A 22,268-nucleotide genomic window follows, 5' to 3' on the forward strand; every position below is an offset into this window, starting at 1 on the left:
CACCACACAGACTTCAGAACTGGCATTAGAACATTGTGCAATTTCTGACAAATTGTATTTCAAAGAAAATATATAATAGCTTTTTGGGTTACCCTAATTTATAAGCCATTATGCCTTTGATTGGCATCTTGAAATGGCACCATCTATAGTTTCCATAACAAAAGAGCTTAATATACTGAAGGCAATGATGTAAACTTTCATTGAAAAACATAGTGCCATCATTATAGCGTTCATGAAAGTATTGATGTCTTTAAATGGACAACTGCTTTCTCTACTCTATCTCAAATTGTATTACTTAAATTAAATACAGCATATCGGGCCGTTCAACATGCACCTTAATAATTTGAACTGCAAACTGGGAGAAGCAAACTGGAAAAAGTGAGAGATTCTTGCAAAAGAAAAACATGTTTCAAACTAACAAGCAATTAATAAAGGGTAGCTCTGCTGCATTCCCACCACATAATTGATCTGCTGTTCTTCTGAAGTAAACATTCCCCCCTTGAGATGGCATACAATTAAGCAGGCCAAGGTCCAAAACAGAGCAGCTAACAACACACAAAGTCCATCAAACAAAAACATATCTATGAGCCTGTCATTCCATGTCACTTGCTTGCTTGTGAATATACATGAATATTTTTAAATAATTTTATTCCCCAAATCGGAGTCATATGAGACACTTATTATGAGACGGTTACTCGAAACTGGGGGAGGAATATCTAACCTAACCTGCTTATCTTGCACCCGTTCATCTCCTGGAGGCCTCAAGAATGGATGGTATGAAGGAGGATGTCCTAAGCACTTGTGTCCCTGCTCTTCTGCATTTGTGCAATATATATGTTTTGGGTTAAAACTGACCCTCTTTAAACAACTGCTGTTAGCTGTCTAGCTGCTCATACGATCTCCACATACAATACCGGATAAAGGAGTTTTGCATCTAATATTAAAGCTGTAACAAGAAACTATTGAAATAATGAAAGTGTCTTGACATATTCATATCACTTTTATACATAATATAATTGATCTCCCATAAGAACAAATTTTATTTTCCCAAGGAATTCTAACAAACTTGCAAAGAATTTCTAAAAATCAAAACAAAATAGATGGTGGTTGAGACATCCTGTTTACTTATGTTATCATTTTGTACTACCTAGGGGGAAGTACGTATCTCATTACTAAGATAACACTGAAGAGTTTAAAACTTTAAACTCTAAATATCCAGGGAGAGATTATATACTGCACAATTGCATTATTCTTTTTAACAAGGGGAGAAAAGATGTGCAGAGCATAATCAAAATTGAATTTTTGTAATAAATGGGCAGCAGCATATTTTTTAAGTAGGTTGTATATATGAAGAAGCCCCAATATTGAGATTAATAAGCTGCCACATTTCAAGGAAGGCTAAGGAAACTGCTAAATTAAAGTGCAGTGCAACGTGAAACATTATGGTCAGCTGGGAACAGAATGTCAATTCAATACGTCGAAGCCATAAAGCAAAATTTCAGGTGAAAGGGTTCAGTTGTTTCTCTGCTTCTTTGATGAAAATATATAGGTTGAAATTGTCCCAAAAAGAGGGGAGGAATTATGGATCAAAAATTGGCTGACATAAGTTTAGTGATTCATAGAAAAAAATATATTTCTTAAGTTTATTGACATTTGTTAAAGTAGAAAGAGTTAGCAGTATATCTTGTTTTTTTATTCTTAGAAAAAAATGGAAGGAGAAATCTATCTGGGATGACATTCACAAAACCCAAACAACACAATGAGGATCGTTTCTTATCTAGGTTTGTTTGCTTGTTATTAAATATATTGTTCTGTGAAAAACAGTTTTGCTATTTTATAAAAGTGATCAATCTATTAATATCCAATTTCATTTCAAACTTTGAAAAAAAAAATAAAGGATGGGCATTTGCCATTCAGCAAATATGAGTATGTGACAAATTCAGGAAGTATAGACAGAAGGAAGAGGAAGAAAGGACTGCAAGTTGGCAAAGGCATGAGTGTCAATACTTTTTGAACCAAGATTATAGTGTATACATGGCATCATTGCAATAGAGGGATGACATCTTTTTTCTGCCTGTACAAAGTTAGAAAGTAGCAGTGAATACATTCATTTTCTCTTTCCTTTCTCAGGGCATCATTGTCCTATTACATCAGCCTGTCCCACCCAATCAGGAGGGGAAAATGTCATGAATGCTGTCTATGAAATAATTTCAACTGGACGGGTCCAAGAAGAGAGTCTTTTCAGTCATTGCTCCACCCTCTGGAATATTCTTCCCCACTCTGGAAGATGAACAGGCCCCCACCCCGCTGGCCTTCTGGAAAGATGTGAAGACATGGCTCTGTGGCCTTGCTTGGGGTTCACATAGGAGCACAAAGCGATGGAGCTGATCAGCACTCTGAAAGCTATCTCCCATTTTTAATTCACTTTCACACATTTTTAAATTCATCCTTGTCTTTTAAAATTTTATCTATTGTTTTTAATGTTTTAATATTTTATCAGTATAATGCCCAATGTCCCTCTATGAGAGAGATGGGCAGTTTTTAAATTTGATAAATGAATGAATGAATGAATGAATGAATAATAGTTTATAAATGGTGCAGCTTTATATAATAACGCTACTATTTTTTAAAAGGCTATTTCAATCTTTCCCACAGAAATTCTGCCACTGATTTCTTATTCCAATTGTAATTCCTTTAATTTGGGATGAAAGTCTGGTTAAGAAATTAAATTTATTTTTGAGCAAAATTAAGTTGTGATTATACCTTAGACCTTTACAACTAAATATTTAAAAACTTCAAGGATTTTGTAGTTATTATCAAGGAAAATTCAAGAACATGCTTTGAGGAAAACATATTAACTTAAACCTCGGTTTCACACCAAATCTTAGAGATAACTAAGCTGTGTCTATACATAAGTAAAAATTTATACAATTCTGAAATAAGTGCTTTATAGCCATTTGCCATTTAGTTTAGGAAATGAGAAACTTCAAAGATTCAGTGCATCCAAACAAATCAGTATTTTCATCAATGCAATTCTCATCAATAAATGCTAGATTCATCATACTATCTAAGATTAAGCAACACATCTTCACTGATTTATTCTCAACAAATTTGGCAGCAGCAACGAACACGGTCTGGGCAACTGGCCAAAACATGCTTATCTCTTACAACCTTCTTGAGTCAAAGAAATATGCTCAGGGAAATTATGTAGCAGAGCTGATGTTCTGTTACTATAAATCTTTCTTTTTCTTCTATTTTTATTTTTATTTTACTGTCTTTTGAATCCTATTCTCAGCTTTCAAAGGTTTCTCAAATCTACTGAATAGCACTGTAGTGATAAAGATAAAATCTCCTAAAGTTATAAGACGATACATTTTTAATATTCAACATTTCCGGATGGATAAACTAGGGAAAAAAATGATCTGAGACTACAAGTCAGTGTTGATAATGCTAACTTAGACTATAGCTAACTTCTGTATAAGGCAGCTACCTATGTTCTCATTTTGATTTCTTTTATTCCCCAATAAATATTCATGTTTATCTATGGTGCTAGGTATATACATACCAGGAATGAAAGAAAATAAGAAGTGAGAAGTTATGATTAAACTTTTCCACATTTATTTCTACTATAAGTCACAGTACCTAGGGGTAGATTTACTAATTTGTCCATAATATTCACTTGAATATTATTTATCATAAAATTAACTTGATGCACCTTGGATAAAATTCATTTCCAAAAATTAGAAATCCATTTCCAAAAACTGTTCCAAGACCAATGCACTCACCCACAGCAAGGTGTCAGATCTTCGAAGCTGACTACATGAATACTTTATTTCTTTTTCTTAGCATCTACAGATGGAACAAATTTCACTCTACACATTGTCATTTGCTGTCTTGTTTAGATTTGGCACTGTCTGCATAAATGTTGTGACCAACTGCATAAGTCTGGAATCCTGTTCACCTGGGACACTATTTGTGTTACCACATGGATTAAAGAGATCCAGATTGTCTCTTCCAGTAGTATTGTTTCCTCTAATTCTGGATGATTATCTGTAATGTTTGGTTTTTGAGGTGGCGCCAACAGAAAGCATAATTAGAAAGGCATGCATGTACCCACTCTTGTCTGGTCAAAGAGCTTATAATGACCTTAGTCATCTCTGTCCTCAGCTTTCTCAATTGCGTTTTCCAGTCTTAATGATTACAGATTTAAATGGGCTTTAATTACAGAGATAAAAAAATATTTTATCCCCACAAGTGATGTGAGTTTTGCCTCTTTTATAGAAATACTAATGCTTATATTCTGTAATCTATATTATGTCTATGTATATGGTAGATTGTTCTGCCTTATTTTCCAAGAGTGCATGTCAGGGTCTGGCTTCAGAGTTCTATCCCAATTTGGAGAAACAAAGGGAAGCTTTTGCTGTGGATCTATCATTATCATCATAGATGTGCCTCAGAACTGTCATTCTATATAAAACTCAAGCACACAGATGGAATGGACAACATTTAGGCTACCTGATACTTTGATTCTTGCCTTAAACATACAAAATCTATGTAGGTTGTAAGTAATTTACTTTAGGATCTAGGCTCTACAAAGGGGCAACTATTGGAAAATGAAACATATTACTAGGAATGTGAGAAGGGAACATAGATTCACACAAAAGATCAGAAGGAGTGATAAGGGAAATTAGCAATAGTCTAAGAAATTTCAGTCTACATTTACAAACTACAAAAAATTTAGAGGTATTACAGTACAAAACTTTTTTGTACTTTTGTATTGTAATGCATCTGTATATTTGATGCATTTATAAACAGACACTGAAATTAAAGAAGTAGCAAAATGTAAAAAATAATAACAGTATTTAAGAAAAATAAATCTTTAGTTTTTTTCCTCCTTTCTGTCACAGTCAACAAACACAGGACTTCTTAAAACATTAGCATTTGCCCTGCAGGTATCAAATTGACAGTATATAAGGGAGATTTAAATAAGACTGCATGTTGGATGAAGTATAAATGAAAATTATACTTTGGTCTGTCTTGAATCATTGATTGTTTTTTCAGGTTTCCAAAATATTTACTTTCAAATTAGTCTATTTATTAGTCTGTTTGGCTCCACAGAAGGAGCCAAATGCATAATGCATTAGTAACACTTAGTCGGTATACCCTTGTAACACCTTCCTGTGGTTTGCAGTAGAATATGTGACATGAAATTTATTTGCAAAATATGACTAACAAATACATATGTATCCAACAAGGATAATTTGAATTGATCAACATTAATTAAATAAATTTACAGATTAAAAATTAGGAATTTGGTTACATTATACTGTTATGTACAACATTGTTATTTATTGGAAAAGCTCTTTTTATCAGTTTGGTTAAAACAAGATAAAACATTGCAAAGTCTTCTTGATGATAATGAATTTGCTTAAAATTCTTTTATTGAAATCATTGTTCTGCCTTATTAACATCCAGCTCTTTAACACCTGTCTCTTTATGAAGGGCTATACCCACTTAAACATAACTTGGCTACAGGAAAAAAGGTCTTTTATGCTATGGCACCCACACTGTGTAATTAATTTCACTTGAGATTAAATCAGTCCTGACCCTGCTGACCATTTGCAAGTCCCTAAAAACTTAGTTTTGTGACTGACCCTGGAGCCCGGAGAGTATAATAGTGCCTGTCACTTGGTTTTATTGATAGTTATTTAAGAAACTCAACTGCTATGTGTTTTTTTATTATATATGAAGTATCTTGACCTACTATGTTTAGTTTTTTAATATATTTTATTGTAAGCTATCAAGAATCATTTATATGAGATAGGCTACTATACAAATTACTTAAATTAATAAATAATACAAAAATGACATGTGAACATGCTATACAAAGAATGGTTCCCCCTCTAGAAATCTCAACAAACTAATCTCGTGAATTGTCTCAAAGCCATTCTTCAAAAAAGGAATGGTATTAAAATCATTCTGCAAATGTGAACATTTTTCTACCTGGTCTCAAGTGGCACATTGCTATTCAGCACCCAGCTATCCTGTAACTGAACAGATTCAGGTGTAGTGGCCAAATCGTTTGGTGCAGGAGCTGGTGCATGGATCTGGTTCCGCCGATTTGTTAAGGAATTCCTGTTGAGGGAGTTGGCTGAAGAATGGTGATGAGATAGAGTATGATTGTGAGGTGGTGGAAGAGGTGGTCTCAGAGTTGACTGGCTGTGATGATTTGAAGGCCCTAGAAAGGAAAAAGAGAAATATAACTGAATTATTCAATCTTTTAAAAAATAACTAATCCTAAACTTTTAGGTCAAAACTACATTCTACTTACCACATAAGTAAGTTTAGGATTGCATTTTAAAAGAAATAGATCAATTTCAGCATTTGCAAATATGACCCTTCAGCATTTGCAAATATGACTCAATAACTGTCATATAATTTGTTATGTAATCATTTCCTCCTTCTATTAGTGGCTAATTATTTCCTTAAACACATTCAAAAGTTACAAAATAAGTAAGAAGTTTAGCAACTTGTGAATTAGTTGCATGCCACTCCAGGAATATATAGAAACAAGACAGAATCATACTAGTCAAATGGTATGTTCTAACCCATTCTTGGAAGATTAATATAGTATGTAATGATCCTGTGGTGATCCAAATCAAAATGTGTTTATGCAGACTATGAATGCACCTTAAAGTAGCTATTCTAAAAATGCATCCTGAAGATGCATGCATCAAGTCTTAGACAGCCTTGAGAAGCTCATTTATAGGCACACAATCTAGCATTCTGGTTAAAACTGAGGATGTTTGTTAACTTCCTACATGCAAGATTATTTTAGAAATGCAGCGTCTACTCCATGACAAATGAAAGGAATACAAATATACTAAATAGAACAAAACATATCATACAGGTACTAGAAGAAAATAAACAGAAGTTAATAGGCTTACAAAATGTGTTAATAGTCTCTTTTCTACCAACCAAGATGAATAATTAGATAATATTATTATATTCATATAGTCCTATACTTATTTCACTCTGAAAAATGAATTAAAGGCAATATCAGAAAAAACAAGCATAACAGACAAGTGAAATATTAATTGTACATTCAATCATTATACTAACTTGTATAGAGAGCAATAATTAGAAAAAAACAACATTAGCAAATCACAATTATAATGATATATGTTTAGTTTGAGAAACTTGAAGATACATTTTGTATTTAATGAATCAATAGTGACAGAAAATGTCAGCTGAGGAAAGTGTTCATAGTTAAATTGATCTGTACTCCTATGAAACAATAGGAAAATGCATCCCCTAGAGTATTTTAAAAATGTGAATGTGTATAATTAAATATGTAATGAATTCTTTAAAACCTGAATCGAAGATCTGTAGATAACCAAATAAAAAAATAAATTTATTTTTAATCACATACCTATTGCAAATTATCTGGACCAAGTTTGCAAGTTGAAAATTAAAAGTTCAGATTTTAATTTTATGAGTCCTTGCTGAATTTCCTCAAAAAATAAAACAAAAAAACCCAACCCTTCAGTAGAGAGACTTCTGAAAGGACCAAATTCTGTAATTTTGTGAGAGGAACTACAATTTCATACACTTACCAATCCATATGAAGTTTCAGCATCTGAATTGGCAAAATGTTTTTCAATTTGTCAATAACTATCAGAATATTATAGCAATAGCATCCTTGCATCAAAAAAAAAAAATATATGCATAACGTGGCCCTTTGCTCCAATCTTCCTATGTGTTCCTTCTTATAAGGTAAACTGTCTAAGAGTCTAAGGAGAAAATAATCTTGCAAATTGGTGGAGGAAAATTCAGCGTGGAGCTTTACAATGGCTGGTAAGAGAATTACATTAATTAACTGCACATACAGTTACCTGGATCTAAACCATTGTGCCCATTGATATCTAGGCAAGATCAAAGCAGGAGTGAGGATTGACTGAGTTCCGTGATAAAAGTATGCCCTGTGGCAAAACTACATTTATTTCTTTGACACATTTGAGCAAGAAATGATGTCAGAACAAGAATTCACAGGTTTCATTCACTGAGAACACACACACACACACACACACACACACACACACACACACACCCCATTTAGAGGAGTATAGTATAAGAACAGCTGCTGCTTTCAATCAGCTTTTATTCTCCAATGTGAAGAAGAAGCAATAAAATACAAATCAATCAGCATCATCAGGGAAAGGAGTTTAGAATATGTCCTGATGAAAGAAAGCTACGGTGCTTTAAATCTTTTGGTGGTTTGACCCCTCAATTGATGAAGTGGATTAAGACATAAAGACAAAAAGAACCAGATAAATTCTTATTTAAAGTATGACAGCATCGCATAAGAAATACAAAAAAGTTGTGTTATAGAGAGATAGGTTTTTATAAAGTAATTATAGTGAAAATGTGTTCTGTTCTCTAAAAGGTCCCAAATTTCCTCATTTACATCACAGTGCCATGCAGAACATTCAGTCTTGAAGAATGGTGAAACAAAAACATCTTTTAAAAGGTAAAAAGAGGTGCAGGGTATGTTTAAAATGAATACTACTTTAACAAAGTAGATGCCGTTTGAAATATACTCTTTAAGGAAAAAAGAAATAGCCAAAATGTTTCTGAAATCATCCTTTAACTTTCTTTTCTCTAGGCCCAACAAAACTATAATGTACTTTGGGATTCCCTTTTAAGGACAATGAGATAAGCAATTTTTAAACTCATTTTATTTCACTGTGAAACATGGATAAAGCTCGGTAATTGAGTTTTAAACTGTCCTTTAGATAATCAAGTATAATCTCCTGCTCATTGCAAGAATCCACAGTGAAGCACCTCTGATAGACGATTCTTCATTCTGTAATGGATCCAGAAAAAGATCAACCAGCTATAGAAAGAAAATTCCCATATTTTTATTGTTATTGGTGTTGCTTCTTATTATTGTTATGCAAAGTAAGGCTGATATTTAGACATCCATTTTAGGTGACAAACATTTCTAAGACTTTGGAATTGTGGTGCTCTCTGAGCTTGATTTGTTTCCAGATATTTCATTTCTCACAATAACCTCACCAGTGTAAGTGAAGGTAAGGGTTTCCGTAAGATTACAAATGCCATTTTATTAAGGCTTATTATTAAACTAAAGCTATTTGGAGATTACAGAAAGCAACATAAATTAGCATAAAGTAAAAGTCCTAAAAGTATTATTAAAAACTAAAAAAAAAAAATTAAACAGCTCAACTATTGTGAGAAACAGGGACAGAAGCTATTTTTTGCATGGTCTTTCATACAAAGATTGCCCTTCTTCCATCAAACAGCTTTTATTTTCTCTATCACTGGGTTTGATCTGGAAATGTGCATTAAGAAGGAATATTTCTGTTCACAGGATGTGTTTATTCTAGTATTATTTGTTTATGCAATTAGTGGATGTCTCACAATTTTTGTTCATCTTATCCTAATAACTCTTTAACTTATCTACTAATTATGGAAATTTTTTTACCTGAGTTTCAATTACTTTGGTTTTAAATAATCAGAAGCGCCCATAATATTTAGCTCATTAACTTTAAATTTCTTTTATAGAACTTCCCTTATATTTTAGAAGCTTCTCCACTTATGGTCAAATGTGACTGTTAAACCAGGATGTCAATTTTTTATAAGGGAGACTGTTTGCAGCTCTGGGTTGACATCAATGCTGAAAAAATAAAAAGAACCACTCCATACCAGCCCTATTAATATTACCTAGTTTGGATAATGAAATGTCCAGCAAGAAAACAACCAACCTCAAGAGCACCAGTTTCCTATTTGCATGTATGCTAAAACTAACGTCATGTTCAGTGTTGTTGATTAAAAATCATGGTTGTCAGCAGCTATTGTAAGGTATTACAAAGTTTTATTTTGCATGTCTCCTTGATTTCTTTCAACAACTCAAGTTTGTTCTCCATATTTTTCTCAGGAAGGCAAGAGCATACCCTAGATCTTAGATTGTCACCAGATATTGCTAATCATACATGATGACTTTTTTTTAGAGGAATCTGGTCTTCCAATATTTTCTACCATGTTAGATTTTATACTTTCCATGACATTAAGACCAACCTCTTTCCCATGGGGTCTTCCTTGACTTTACTATAAAGTTTATATCCAGGAATGCTTGGTTCATTCCATTTCATCGGGTTATCATTCCACTCATATTCATGTTCTCATTTGCAACCAAATGCACTCTTGATCTGGAACATTCTAGCATTGGAATAGGAATGTTTATAATCCTTATCAAATGTTTTCTCAAGAAAAACAACAAAAACACCGATATATAATGTATAAGGCAAAACAGTAACTTGGAAAACTACTGAAAATCAGTATTTTAAATTAGAGGCGATACTTCTGATTCTTTCCCTTACATATACACCACTCTGTGCAACTTTCTTAAAATATGTATCTTTGAATATAAGTATTGTTATATTCATCTCCCACAAATTCTACAAATAATTTCCTTAAATGCATGCATATCTATATGATTTCCTGAAATTTTTATATGTAATATACCAATTAAACATTTAAAATTAGAGAATAGCCAATTGCTAATTACTAATTATTCCTAAATAGTAGCAGATTCCATGAATTGAGTTCCTCTATGCCTTAATGGATTTTATTTTGGTGGATTGTACAATATTTCATTTTTTCCTCTCCTTAAAATTCCCTGAAAGATTTACATTGAAGGCAGTTATTTTTTTTTTTAAGATTCAGAAAATATAACTATAAGGGAATAGACTTTAAAAAAATGTCTTCCTTTTAACTTCTCTTTGCTCTTCTACAAACCCCGGTGTAGGGAATTTTTGGCTAAAATTCTAGTCTGCTGACATTTCTTAAGATGAAAATATTAGCTGAGCACATCTTGAGAATCTGATTGCTCTCTAGATGGTTCATGAGGGACCCTAAAAATTGTCAGAGTGATGTAAGAATAATTGTGTATCTCTTCCAGCTCATTTGGAAAATGAGCAGTGGCACCAAGTGTCTGGCATCCAGGATGAAAAATTCTAGAACTGGGTGCACTATAGTCTTTTTCCTTCCCCTAGTGTTTAGGAGAAGGAACTTAGGGGAAGTAGTGTTTTATGAAGGAACAGACTTTCTATAATAAGTCTACAGTAGGTAATTGTACAATGGCACAAGACAGAAACACTCTTCAGTTGCAACATTAAAGAAATTTATGAATGTCACACTTTGAATTTCTCCCAAAGATAGCAATTCTGAAGAAAAAAAAGAGATGTATATACGTTAACTCAAATGCAAAGAGGGGCCAGATGGAGGTCAGGGCTATAAAACTCCAAGAGAAAATCTTTCTCTACCAAATCTATTTGCATCAGAAAATATTGACAATGGGGGAGAGCATTTTCATAATGCAAGTAGTAATGATGGGGATGAATGATATGAAGGTGAGAGACAGTGGCCAATTTTGCTCAGTAAAGAGAGATGGTTAAACTCTTCCTTATATTCCTTAATCTCAACTATTAGATAACTATATTCTCTATGCCTTATAAATAATACCGATGTTAATTATGTTTTACCTAGTCATCAAGTCCTTTTACTCACTGTTTATTGTAATATTAGAAGTCTTATTTTCCGATCATGATATCTAGATAGCTGAACATTCATGGAACTTTCTGTACCTTTATATTTTTTAAATGAAAGCCATGAAAGCATAATTAGGTTTAGCTATTGCATATAATGAATATAAACATCCAATACTTAACTTCTGTTAACTGTTCACTCCTTCCCAGCTTCTGTGGCCAGGAAGCAATCGACCTGTGATTTGTGTACAGTTAAACATGTTATTTAGAGGTATCCTTTATCCTGAATTTAGATGACATTATGGGGCCATTCGGATGACAGAAGGGACAAGAGAGGCAAAATATGTATTGTGAAGCAAACTCTCCTTGCTCTGCCACAATCAAATATGTTAGGGACAGAGCCTGCACTGCAATATATACAATAGGTGTTTGTGTTTTAATGGTAGCTCTTATTTTAATATTCAATTATCAATTTTTATCAGAACTTTTAAAGAACAAGATCTTATTCAGCTGTTTTCTGTTTATGTCAAATTCTTTAAATTTTTTAAGCTTAAAAGATTTCTTTGATTTAGGATTAATGGCACACTTACCCAATGGTTTCAAAGTTCTCATTCTGACCATCTCTAAGCTTAGAAGTCAGTAATAAGCAATTTCCAAAATTGTAAATTGATTGATGAGAAAGTGACATTTGTGAACTTAGTGTTCTTTAAAAAGCCTTTGTTGCAGTTGTAAGCAAGAAGGCTAATCCTGTTATTTCCAGCACTCAAACCCATGGAAAACCATTGTCCAGAGGCCTCATTGTGAGGACCAGCTGTATGGAACATATATGGGTGATCTCCCATCCTCTCCTTATCCAGAGTGATTCCAAGAAATTAATCTACTCACTGATTCATTGGTCTTTGCCACAATAATCAACTCCAGTTTCACTCCCTGGAAGCCTCTGAGATTGTTTCTTTACTAGGGCTGAGCAAAAACATTTTGCTATCTCCAATGAAATCTTATTTCAACATAGCTTTGGAAAGTGTTCCATTATTCCACTAAGCTAATATTTCAGTTTATCCTCCAGAACCCAGTCATATGAAACATCTACTTCATTCTACCAAACTAAATTTGTGAGTTCTTCATATTTTCTATGTTCCTATTGTATTTTGAAACAGTATAGTAAAAGCCTAGTCTGCAATATTTTACAATTTTCTTCTTGTCCCATACTTCTTATTCAATTTTTAACTCTACAACACTGTTTTTCATCCTCAGCAACATTACAACTTCAAATCCTAGACATTGCTGAGGGTGAGAAACAGTGCTCTATAAGAAGAAATATGGACATGATTTCAATATACTTGCATTTTCTTTAATTTGGCATCATTCTTTGTTCTCACATTTCTAGGATAAGAATACACTGTGAGGAAATATCTCAATCTCATGAAAATGTTTGTCATTCTCAAAAATATCATAAAACAAGCATTTTGTATTGGCTTGAAACTCAACCTTTTTTTAAAAAAAGCTAAGATTATGGCATTTGGTCCCATCACTTCCTGACAAATAGCAGGGGGAGAAATGGAAGCAGTGATAGATTTTATTTTCTTGAGCTCCAAAATCACTGCAGATGGTTACTGCAGCCATGAAATTAAAAGACACTTACTTCTAGATGGGATATTAAAAAGCAGATATATCACTTTGATAACAAGGGCCTGTATAATAAAAAGTTTTGGTTTTTTTCAGTAGTAATGTATAACTGTGAGAGTTGAACCATAAGGAAGGCTGAGTGCCAAAGAATTGATTCTTTTGAACTGGGATGTTGGCGAAGACTCCAGAGATTCTCTTAGACTGCCAGGAGATCAAATCAGTCAATCCTAAAAAGATATCAACCCTCACTGTTCTTTTTGAAGGACACATAGTGAAGCTGAAGTTCAAATACTTTGGCTGCCTAATGTGAAGAGAAGACTTACTGGAAAAGACCCTGATGCTGGTAAAAGTTAAGGAGACAGCAGAGGTTGAAATGATTAGGTAGTACAATTACGCAATAAACATGAACTTGAGCAATCTCCAGGAGACAGTGGAGGACAGGGAGCCTGGCGTGCTATGATCCATGGGATTGCAAAGACAGTCATGACTTAGTGACTGAACAACAGCAAAAACCATCTTCTGCTATGAAATGTAATGCTACATGTGGCTACATCCTAACAATTTGTAAAAATTGGCTCTCACAGCTGTACATTACGAAGCTATGGAAAAAACAGACCTTGGTCAGCAAAGTAATATCTCTGCTTTTTAATATGCTATCTATGTTTGCAATGCTATTCACATATAACATTAAGCCATCTGCAATCTACATACCTCACCTATTAGGACTTTGTGTTATGTGTGAAACAAGCATCATGGCTCCTTCAGTTAATATTAAAGTAGCCAAAGTGTTAAAACAAGAGAAGCAGAAAACAAGTGCATTTAATCTGTCTTGCTTAAAACGAAGCACTATATGTTATTTTCAAATTTGTATAATCATTCATTTCTTTGTACTACCTTGAGAAAAAAAATAATGAAAATGAAAAGACTTTTCTAAAATTAATTAGAAACTGTCTATAAATAAGCTGTAATAATTAGCAAAATATACAACAGTCAACCCATGCCAGATTAACTGAAGAAATAGGCTCGTTCCTTTGTTACATGCCATCTTTTTTTTTAGCCATTATAGTAAATCATCTGGAAGTCATAATTTTGCACAGCCTATTAAAATTTTATTTTCTTTCATATACAGTTTTTTTAATTAAGTGCCACTTTTTTCAATAAATCAGCACTAATTGAAGTATTTTGCCAACTTCTGGAAAAGGAACTAGTTGAACAGTATGAATCAGTTTGGGGGAGTTTTGACAATTTTCAGGATGTACAGAAGATTCATTTGATCTACAGCATCTGCAGTGAAAAGGATTCTAAAATTATTGGTAAGACTAGATGTGATTGTGGAAGGAAATGTTCCTATAAATGCACTTATACCATATTATATGAAATATATTTTCATTATCTTCCAACATTTACCTTCATAGAAAATTTGAATTCTTCTTGTTCCCATTTTTATTTATTTCATTTAGGAATAAAATCATTTCATGTCTTCACATTCAGATAATTTCAGTACAAGAAAATAAAAAACTAGTATGAAAAACATAATATAATAGTAGATACATGGGCAGAAGAGTACTACTGGACATTTTCACTAGAACAGAAAGTATAAATAGTTCTACCTATAAAATGAACAAGAAAAACACTTCTTACATTCTTGAGCAAATACTACATACAGAGGAATTAAATCCTCATATTAAATCCTCATATTCTATAAATATATCAAAGCATCAAATAAATACAGTATTCCTTGATCCTCCTATTTTTTTTTTTCAACAGCTACTCTGTAGTGTGAGTTGGGCTGAGAGAGAATAACTAGTTCAAGGTCACCCAGTTGGCTTTCATATCTAAAAGCAGGAGTAGAACTCACACTGTCCTGAATTTTACCTCGTGCCTTATGCACTAGACTACACTGGTCCTCTCAGTATATCCATACACTTCACTTTTTAAATACTAAACATGTGTTCTTGTTGATTAAGTATACATCATCTTTGTCAGATCACAAGGATTCTAGAAAAAAAACATGAACAGAACTTTGAAGACTGATGTTAGTCTACTTCTACAATATGTACTTATTTATATCATAATATATTATACTTCTAGTAGCATTTTTATGGTTAAAGGTTTAATTTAGGTTAAAGTTTTTATTATACACTGCTCAAAAAAATAAAGGGAACACAAAAATAAGACATCCTAGATCTGAATGAATGAAATATTATTAAATCATTGTTCATTACATAGTTGAATGTGCTGACAACAAAATCACACAAAAATTATCAATGGAAATCAAATTTAGCAACCCATGGAGGTCTGGATTTGGAGTTACACTCAAAATTAAAGTGGAAAAAAACACTACAGGCTGATCCAACTTTGATGTAATGTCCTTAAAACAAGTCAAACTCAGTAGTGTGTGTGGCCTCCACGTGCCTGTATGACCTCCCTACAATGCCTGGGCATGCTCCTGATGAGATGGCAGATGGTCTTCTGAGGGATCTCCTACCACACCTGGACTAAAGCATCCCCCAACTCCTGGACAGTGGTGCAATGTGGTGTTGGTGAATGGAGCGAGACATGATGTCCCAGATGTGCTCAATTGGATTCAGGTCTGGGGAACGGGCGGGCCAGTCCATAGCATCAATGCCTTCATCTTGCAGGAACTGCTGACACACTCCAGCCACATGAGGTCTAGCATTATCTTGCATTAGGAGGAACCCAGGGCCAACCACACCAGCATATCACAAGGGGTCTGAGGATCTCATCTCAGTACCTAATGACAGTCAGGCTACCTCTGGTGAGCACATGGAGGGCACATGTGCTCAGTGTGAACCTACTTTCATCTGTGAAGAGCACAGGGCACCTGTGGCAAATTTGCCAATCTTGGTGTTCTCTGGCAAATGCCAAATGTCCTGCACGGTGTTGGGCTGTAAGCACAACCCCCACCTGTGGACGTCGGGCCCTCATACCAACCTCGTGGAGTCTGTTTCTGACCGTTTGAGCAGCCACATGCACATTTGTGGCCCGCTGGAGGTCATTTTGCAGGGCTCTGGCAGGGCTCCTCCTGTCTCTCCTTGCACAAAGGTGGAAGAAGCAGTCCTGATACTGGGTGGTTGCCCTCCTACAGCCTCCTCCACATCTTTTGATGTACTGGCCTGTCTCCTGGTAGAGCCTCCATGCTCTGGACACTACGCTGACAGACACAGCAAACCTTCTTGCCACAGCTTGCACTGATGTGCCATCCTGGATGAACTGCACTACCTAAGCCACTTGTGTGGGTTGTAGACTCCATCTCATGCTACCACTAGAGTGAGAGCACCACCAACTTTTAAAAATGACCAAACCATCAGCCAGAAAGCATAGGAACTGAGAAATGGTCTGTGGTCACCACCTGCAGAACCACTCCTTTACTGGGGATGTCTTGCTAACTGCCTCTGCTTTCCACCTGTTGTCTATTCCATTTGCACAACAGCATGTGAAATTGATTGTCAGTGTTGCTACCTAAGTGGACAGTTTGATTTCACAGAAGTGTGATTGACTTTGAGTTACATTGTGTTGTTTAAGTGTTCCCTTTATTTTTTGAGCAGTGTAGTTCTGACAAGACAAGAAAAAAAATGAAAATAAAGATGAAGTTCAATTCTTTGGATCAAATGGTGGAAGACAAATCTGATACTCAGTAGTCATTAATACTCGCAATAACTGAAGTTGGTTAGAAAAAGGGCATGGCGCTGGAAGATAAAATGTTGGAATAATTCTACTAGAAATCATGCTCTGAAACAGTACTCTTTATGGCTTGATTAAACTTCACCCAAAGTTCTCAAAGTACATGGCTCTTGGGGAGGGAGGCACATGCTTCTTATATTGCATAACAAAGGGTCACATGACTATTTTAATCAGACTGCATTACAAAATAACAATATAAATGATCCTTGGTGCTCATGGTTATTTTCTTGCAGATGTTTCATTATGCAAACCAGATAACACTATCAGTGCTGGTAGGGAGTGAGGTTTGGTCTCAGTTTATATTCTGGTGGCTTTTGAGTATATGACTATAACTTTGTCGCTTGTATCCTTACAATTTATATTGACTGTTTCCTAGTATGATTTGATTACTTATTGTACCCTATGGTTAGTATTAAGTGTTGTACTTTATAATTCTTGACTCTTGAGAAATGTATCTTTTCTTTTATGTACACTGAGAGCATATGCACCAAGACAAATTTTTGTGTGTCCAATCACACTTGGCCAATAAATTATTCTATTCTATTCTGTTCTATTCTATTCTATTCTATTCTATTCTATTCTATTCTCTTACCTGTCAGTGTTGGTAGAAGGCCGGAGGGTGGTTAGGATATTTGTTGTTGGCTAGTTTAGCAGTTCTTTGATTGGGGTGTTGTTCACTTCTTGGTGTTAATCTATGCTTACCTGATTGTTTACTGCTGGTAGTGAAATGGTTTAGTCTTTTTGCTCCCTTTTCAGCTTGTTGATTGTCTCTTTCAGTATGCAGATATTGTTTATGATTATATGTCTATTGATGACCAATTGTCAGAGTACCAATCTTCCAGGAATTCTGTTGTATTTTTGGACGGCTTGGTCTAGGATAGTCACAGTCTTCCATATGAACCAATGGTTAAGACTCCCCATATATTGTAAAATTAAGAGTAATTGTCATGTCTTCTTGACTACTAGTTGGCCTTCATGGATGTGTTCAGGCCTGTTTGCCTTACATAGTGGCTATTGCAATCTTTATACTGTATGTTGTAGATTACTACTGTTTTTTTTCCTTCTTCAGGGATTGCAGCATCTTTAGTTTATTTAGAAATGTTTTGGAGAGATTTAATTGGCTTGTCTGCTACACTGATGCAAAGACACTAGTATATAAATGGAGAGAAATCCCACTCCGTACTGGCACTGAGTATGCTACCTAGTTTGGGTAACGAAATGTCTGCAAGAAAAGCTCAGAGAGCACCAAAGACCTGTCATTTCATTCTCCTGTATCAATGTCAATATACAATGTCATATAAAAATTACATACACAATATATACTGAATGATATAAATATCCTACTACCCCCGACTTTTCCAAGATCTTTCCTAAATAAAGAGTTTTTTTTGTTTTTGTTTTAAAAAGCACATGCATTACTTGTAAGCATGACTTTAAATTTCTACAGGGCTTATTCTTTTCTTATTTACTTGAGGGTGGAAGTAAATAACTATAACATACATAACTTCTTGTACTGTTGTATAACTAAATATAGGACTTTTATAATTAAAAATAGGATTTTTATAATTATATCATATACTTGGAATTCAGATGGAGAGCAACTCCTAAACAAGTCTTTATGTGTATCTCTCCATAAATGGTTTTAATTTGCATATTCTTGCCTTATAAACAAATCTTTATCTTAGAAAATTGTTGCCAGACATAACTATAAATCATAATATAATTACATGACAAGCTTAAATGGAATATAGCAGTTCAAAACAAGAGTTGTATATGTTCATGCTCCAATATGAATCATATACTGTAACATCTTCATAAACATTTATGAAGGGTTTATTTAAAATACGTTAAACAAGGCAATGTATTGAAAAGTATTTTTATATTCATGACTTGACATAACTACCCATTCATAACCAAACAATGAACTTAAAAACTCTGTGAAAATTGGTACTTTAGGACAGGGTTGGCCAGATGTTCAATTTGGTCTACTTTACTTCAATTTGGTCTACTTTATTTTTTAATTAAAATCTTGCTAGAATCAGGTTCAAAGAAGCAAGGAAACATGTATTAAAAATTTAAGAACAGATTGCTTCTGAATACATAAACAGCTATATAAATCAAATAAATAAATAGTCAGTTGAGTATATATATATATATATATAGTTCTTTAGTCAGTTATTTATTTATTTTGCAAGTTTATTGTCCACTCAAGTCAAAATACAGTTGTTGATAAATTAAAGCTTAAAACTATAAACAAAGAAATTTATAAATCAAAATATCAAAGGAGCAATAAAAAGCTCTCGTTTCAAAACTGATAAAATTTAAGGTGGTATGCCTGTTGAAATAAAATTGTCTTCTAAAAGCAATGAACCTTGGCTTCTGGCTTCTTAATACCAGGCCTTCCTAGTTAGCGATTTAACATTAATGAGAAAATCATCAATGCTTCACACTTAGGCAAGAAAAATCAAAAGTACAGGTACAGACTAGAAAGCTGACTCAACAGTAGTAACTGCGAGAGGGATCTTGACAGACAACCATCCAAATGTGAGCCAATACTGTGTGACAACAGCCAAAAAAGCCAATGTCCTCCTAGGTTGCATAACAGGGATAGAATCAAGATCACATGAAGTACTAGTACCACTCTACAAAACCTAAGTAAGACCACACTTAGAATACTGCATCCAGTTTTGTTCACCCAATATAAAAAATATGCTGAGACTGGAAAGAATTCAAAGAAGAGCAACAAAATGATTAGGAGCTACCGTGTTTCTCCAACAACATGCCCCCCCACTGGGAAGACCCAGCATGTTTTCTAGGCATAAAATGAAATTAAGCCCCTCCCCCCAAATTTAGGCCTAGCTTAAAACATGCGAAATTGGGGGGGAAGGCAGGGGGAACTTGCCATTATGAGTGCCCCGCGGGCAGCTATCCCTTTACCATCAGTTGCTCCTAACAGCCAATCATGGTGGAGCACGGAGGGCTCCCTTACTTGGGTCAGCAGGCAGGTGGCGTCAGCATGGATGTCTGGCAGCATTTCAGCTGCTTCTCAGGCCCCCGTAGCTTCCACGGTTACCACCGGTGCTGCTGCTGTTATTGGAGACAACGCTGGCAAGAGAGGGACAGCTGCAGCTCAGCCTGGGCACTTGGAATGCAGGAATGGGCTGTGCACCGGGACTTTTGCAAACTTGAAGAGCCCGAGGCTGGAGCACCAAGGGTTACAGCAGCAGAAACGCTCGCTCGGCTCTTCTCATGTGCACCCAGCTGCTCGGGATTAAACCAAAATGCAGCACGCAGTGCTCCCAGGTAATCTTTTTTTTTTCTGTTGTTACGGGGACGGGGAGAAAGCGGGAGCGACTCAGATGCTGTTGTTGGAGATGGCACTGGTGCATGGGGGTGGGGAGTAATTAATTCACCCCCGAAAAGACATCCTAGCCATTTTTGGGGGGCTCAAAAAGCAAATAAGGCCTGGCTTTATTTTGTGAGAAACACGGTAAAAGCTAAAACATAAGCTGTTGAGACTCTAGAAAAAGTACAGAGAAGAGCAACCAGGATGATTAGGGACAGTGGTGGGTTTCAAATTTTTTTACTACCGGTTCTGTGGGTGTGGCTTGGTGGTCATGTGACTGGGTGGGGTGGCCAACTTGGCAAGGTGGTGCAGCACCTTGCTGTGAGTGATGTTGAGTTGGCCACACCCACTCAGTCACATGACCGATGCTGTAGAGACAGGTGATTTCCTTCGTGCCTTCCTCCCACCTTCTCTGCCCTTGGGCTGACAAAAAAAAAGCCCCAAAACTAAAGATCACGATTGCCTGCTGAGTCTGCCTGCCAAATGGGTTTTGTTTTGGGGTGGTTTATGTTTTGTTTTCTTGCCAGAAGCCCCATGAAGATAAATGTGCTCTCTCTCATTCCGGTTAGGCACTCCCGGTGTGCACAAGGAGCCTGAAGGGAGGCAGACACCTCGTGGATGTGTTTTAAAAGTCAGAGAACTTTGCCCAAGACTTATTATATATTCTGGGACTACACCTCTCCCAACGATGAGTTGGCGGCAATCTAACAAAACAACTTCCAGCTCTTAAAGATCGACTTTAAGAGCACCCCATGGAAGAAGAGAGAATGAGAGCAAAAGTAGCGGCGGTGGGGGTGACAGCGACATGTGATGGGTCCCTCTGCAGTCCCCTCCTGGGTGACAGCCAGGGCTTTGGCACCTCTTCTTTTCCACAAAGGCATGGTGTCTGCCTCCATTCACACTCCTTGTGGAGGGATACACATGCCTGTCACCCCGGCCACCACTAAGATTGCTCTTGGTTCTCAGCTTCTTCCATGGGGTCATTCTTATAGTCGACCTTTAAGTGGTCCCAGGACATCCACCTGCCTGCACAGTGCCCACCCTCCCAGAGCATTCTTTCTTCCTTCTCCTGGTGGATGCGCCTCTTCCAGCCAAGGCAGGCGGCCATATATCCTGGACATCTTTTCCCACTTGTCATGAGATGCCTGGAGACCAAAAAAGAGTCGCCTTTAGCAGCCGCCCCTTTGGCTGCCTGGTCTCCTCTTTCTCTGACTGTTCTGTATGACTGAGGAGGAGGAGACCAGCCGGCCAAAGGGCGGCGCTGGAGGCGACTCTTTTTTGGTCTATAGCCACCTTTTTCAGCATAGAAAGCCTTCCTCAACTGGCTGGCTGGTCTCCTCCTCCTCAGTCATACAGAACAAACAGGCAGAGAAAGAGAAGACCAGATGACCAGTTGGGGGAGGATTCTTTGCGCTGCAAAAGAGGCGGCTACTGATCTCTGGCTTCTCTCCGTTTCTCCAATGATCCGGCGCCGCCCGGGTCCGGCACATAGAACAGAGCATGCTTTCTTCAGTGTGGTTGCTGGACTCCAGCCACACCGAACAAAGCACACAGCAGCTGCAGACATCTCATGACAAGTGGAGCGAGAAGCCCCAGGACATCCGCCTGCCCACCTGCTGGCTGGCTGGGCTGGGCCAGGCTGGAAGAGGCACGTCCGCTTGGAGAAGGAAGAAAATATGCTCCAGGAGGGCAGGCAGGAGGGCAGATGTACTGGGGCTGCTGCACTGCATATACACTGCATGTGTAGTGGCTGCACACACAGTGTGCATGTGCAGAAGCCCTGGGACATCCACCTAAGCTACACCATGGCCACCATGTGGTAGGGAAAGCTAGGAGAGCAACCAGGACAAGTGGATGACCGGGTGACTGGGCAATCGGTTGGGGACCTTGGCCAGCCAGGGGTTTCCACCAGTTTGGCAACCCACACCAAATTACTGTTACTGGTTCACCTGACCCGGTGTGAACCGGTTGAATACCACTTTTGATTAGAGGACTGGAGACTAAACATATGAAGAACGATTACA

The 22,268-nt window shown here is 36.3% G+C and overlaps 1 protein-coding gene and 1 long non-coding RNA gene across 6 annotated transcripts in view; one reads left to right on the forward strand and one right to left on the reverse strand.

The window, feature by feature from the left end:
• The window catches only part of TENM2 (teneurin transmembrane protein 2), an 865,315-nt gene that overhangs the window by 295,063 nt on the left and 547,984 nt on the right, over positions 1-22,268 (reverse strand). For all 4 annotated transcript variants that reach the window (XM_087924563.1, XM_087924565.1, XM_087924562.1 and 1 more), the window contains one exon: positions 6,004-6,238. In XM_087924563.1, coding sequence (XP_087780689.1) covers positions 6,004-6,238 — 235 coding nt within the window. The remainder of the gene's footprint in view (positions 1-6,003; positions 6,239-22,268) is intronic.
• The window catches only part of LOC148126963 (uncharacterized), a 50,174-nt gene that overhangs the window by 9,291 nt on the left and 18,615 nt on the right, over positions 1-22,268 (forward strand). The window contains exons 2-3 of one of the 2 annotated variants that reach the window (XR_015741766.1): positions 7,777-7,857; positions 8,447-8,530. This is a non-coding gene — a long non-coding RNA (uncharacterized LOC148126963). Of the gene's footprint in view, positions 1-1,702; positions 1,782-2,130; positions 2,428-7,776; positions 7,858-8,446; positions 8,531-22,268 lie in introns of those variants that run through there. The other variant, XR_015741767.1, reaches the window with a different exon arrangement.

Source organism: Pseudonaja textilis, chromosome 2 (genome assembly GCF_049901715.1).
Source record: "Pseudonaja textilis isolate UNSWEBS1 chromosome 2, rPseTex1.2, whole genome shotgun sequence".
In the NCBI taxonomy this organism is placed as follows: Eukaryota; Metazoa; Chordata; class Lepidosauria; order Squamata; family Elapidae; genus Pseudonaja; species Pseudonaja textilis.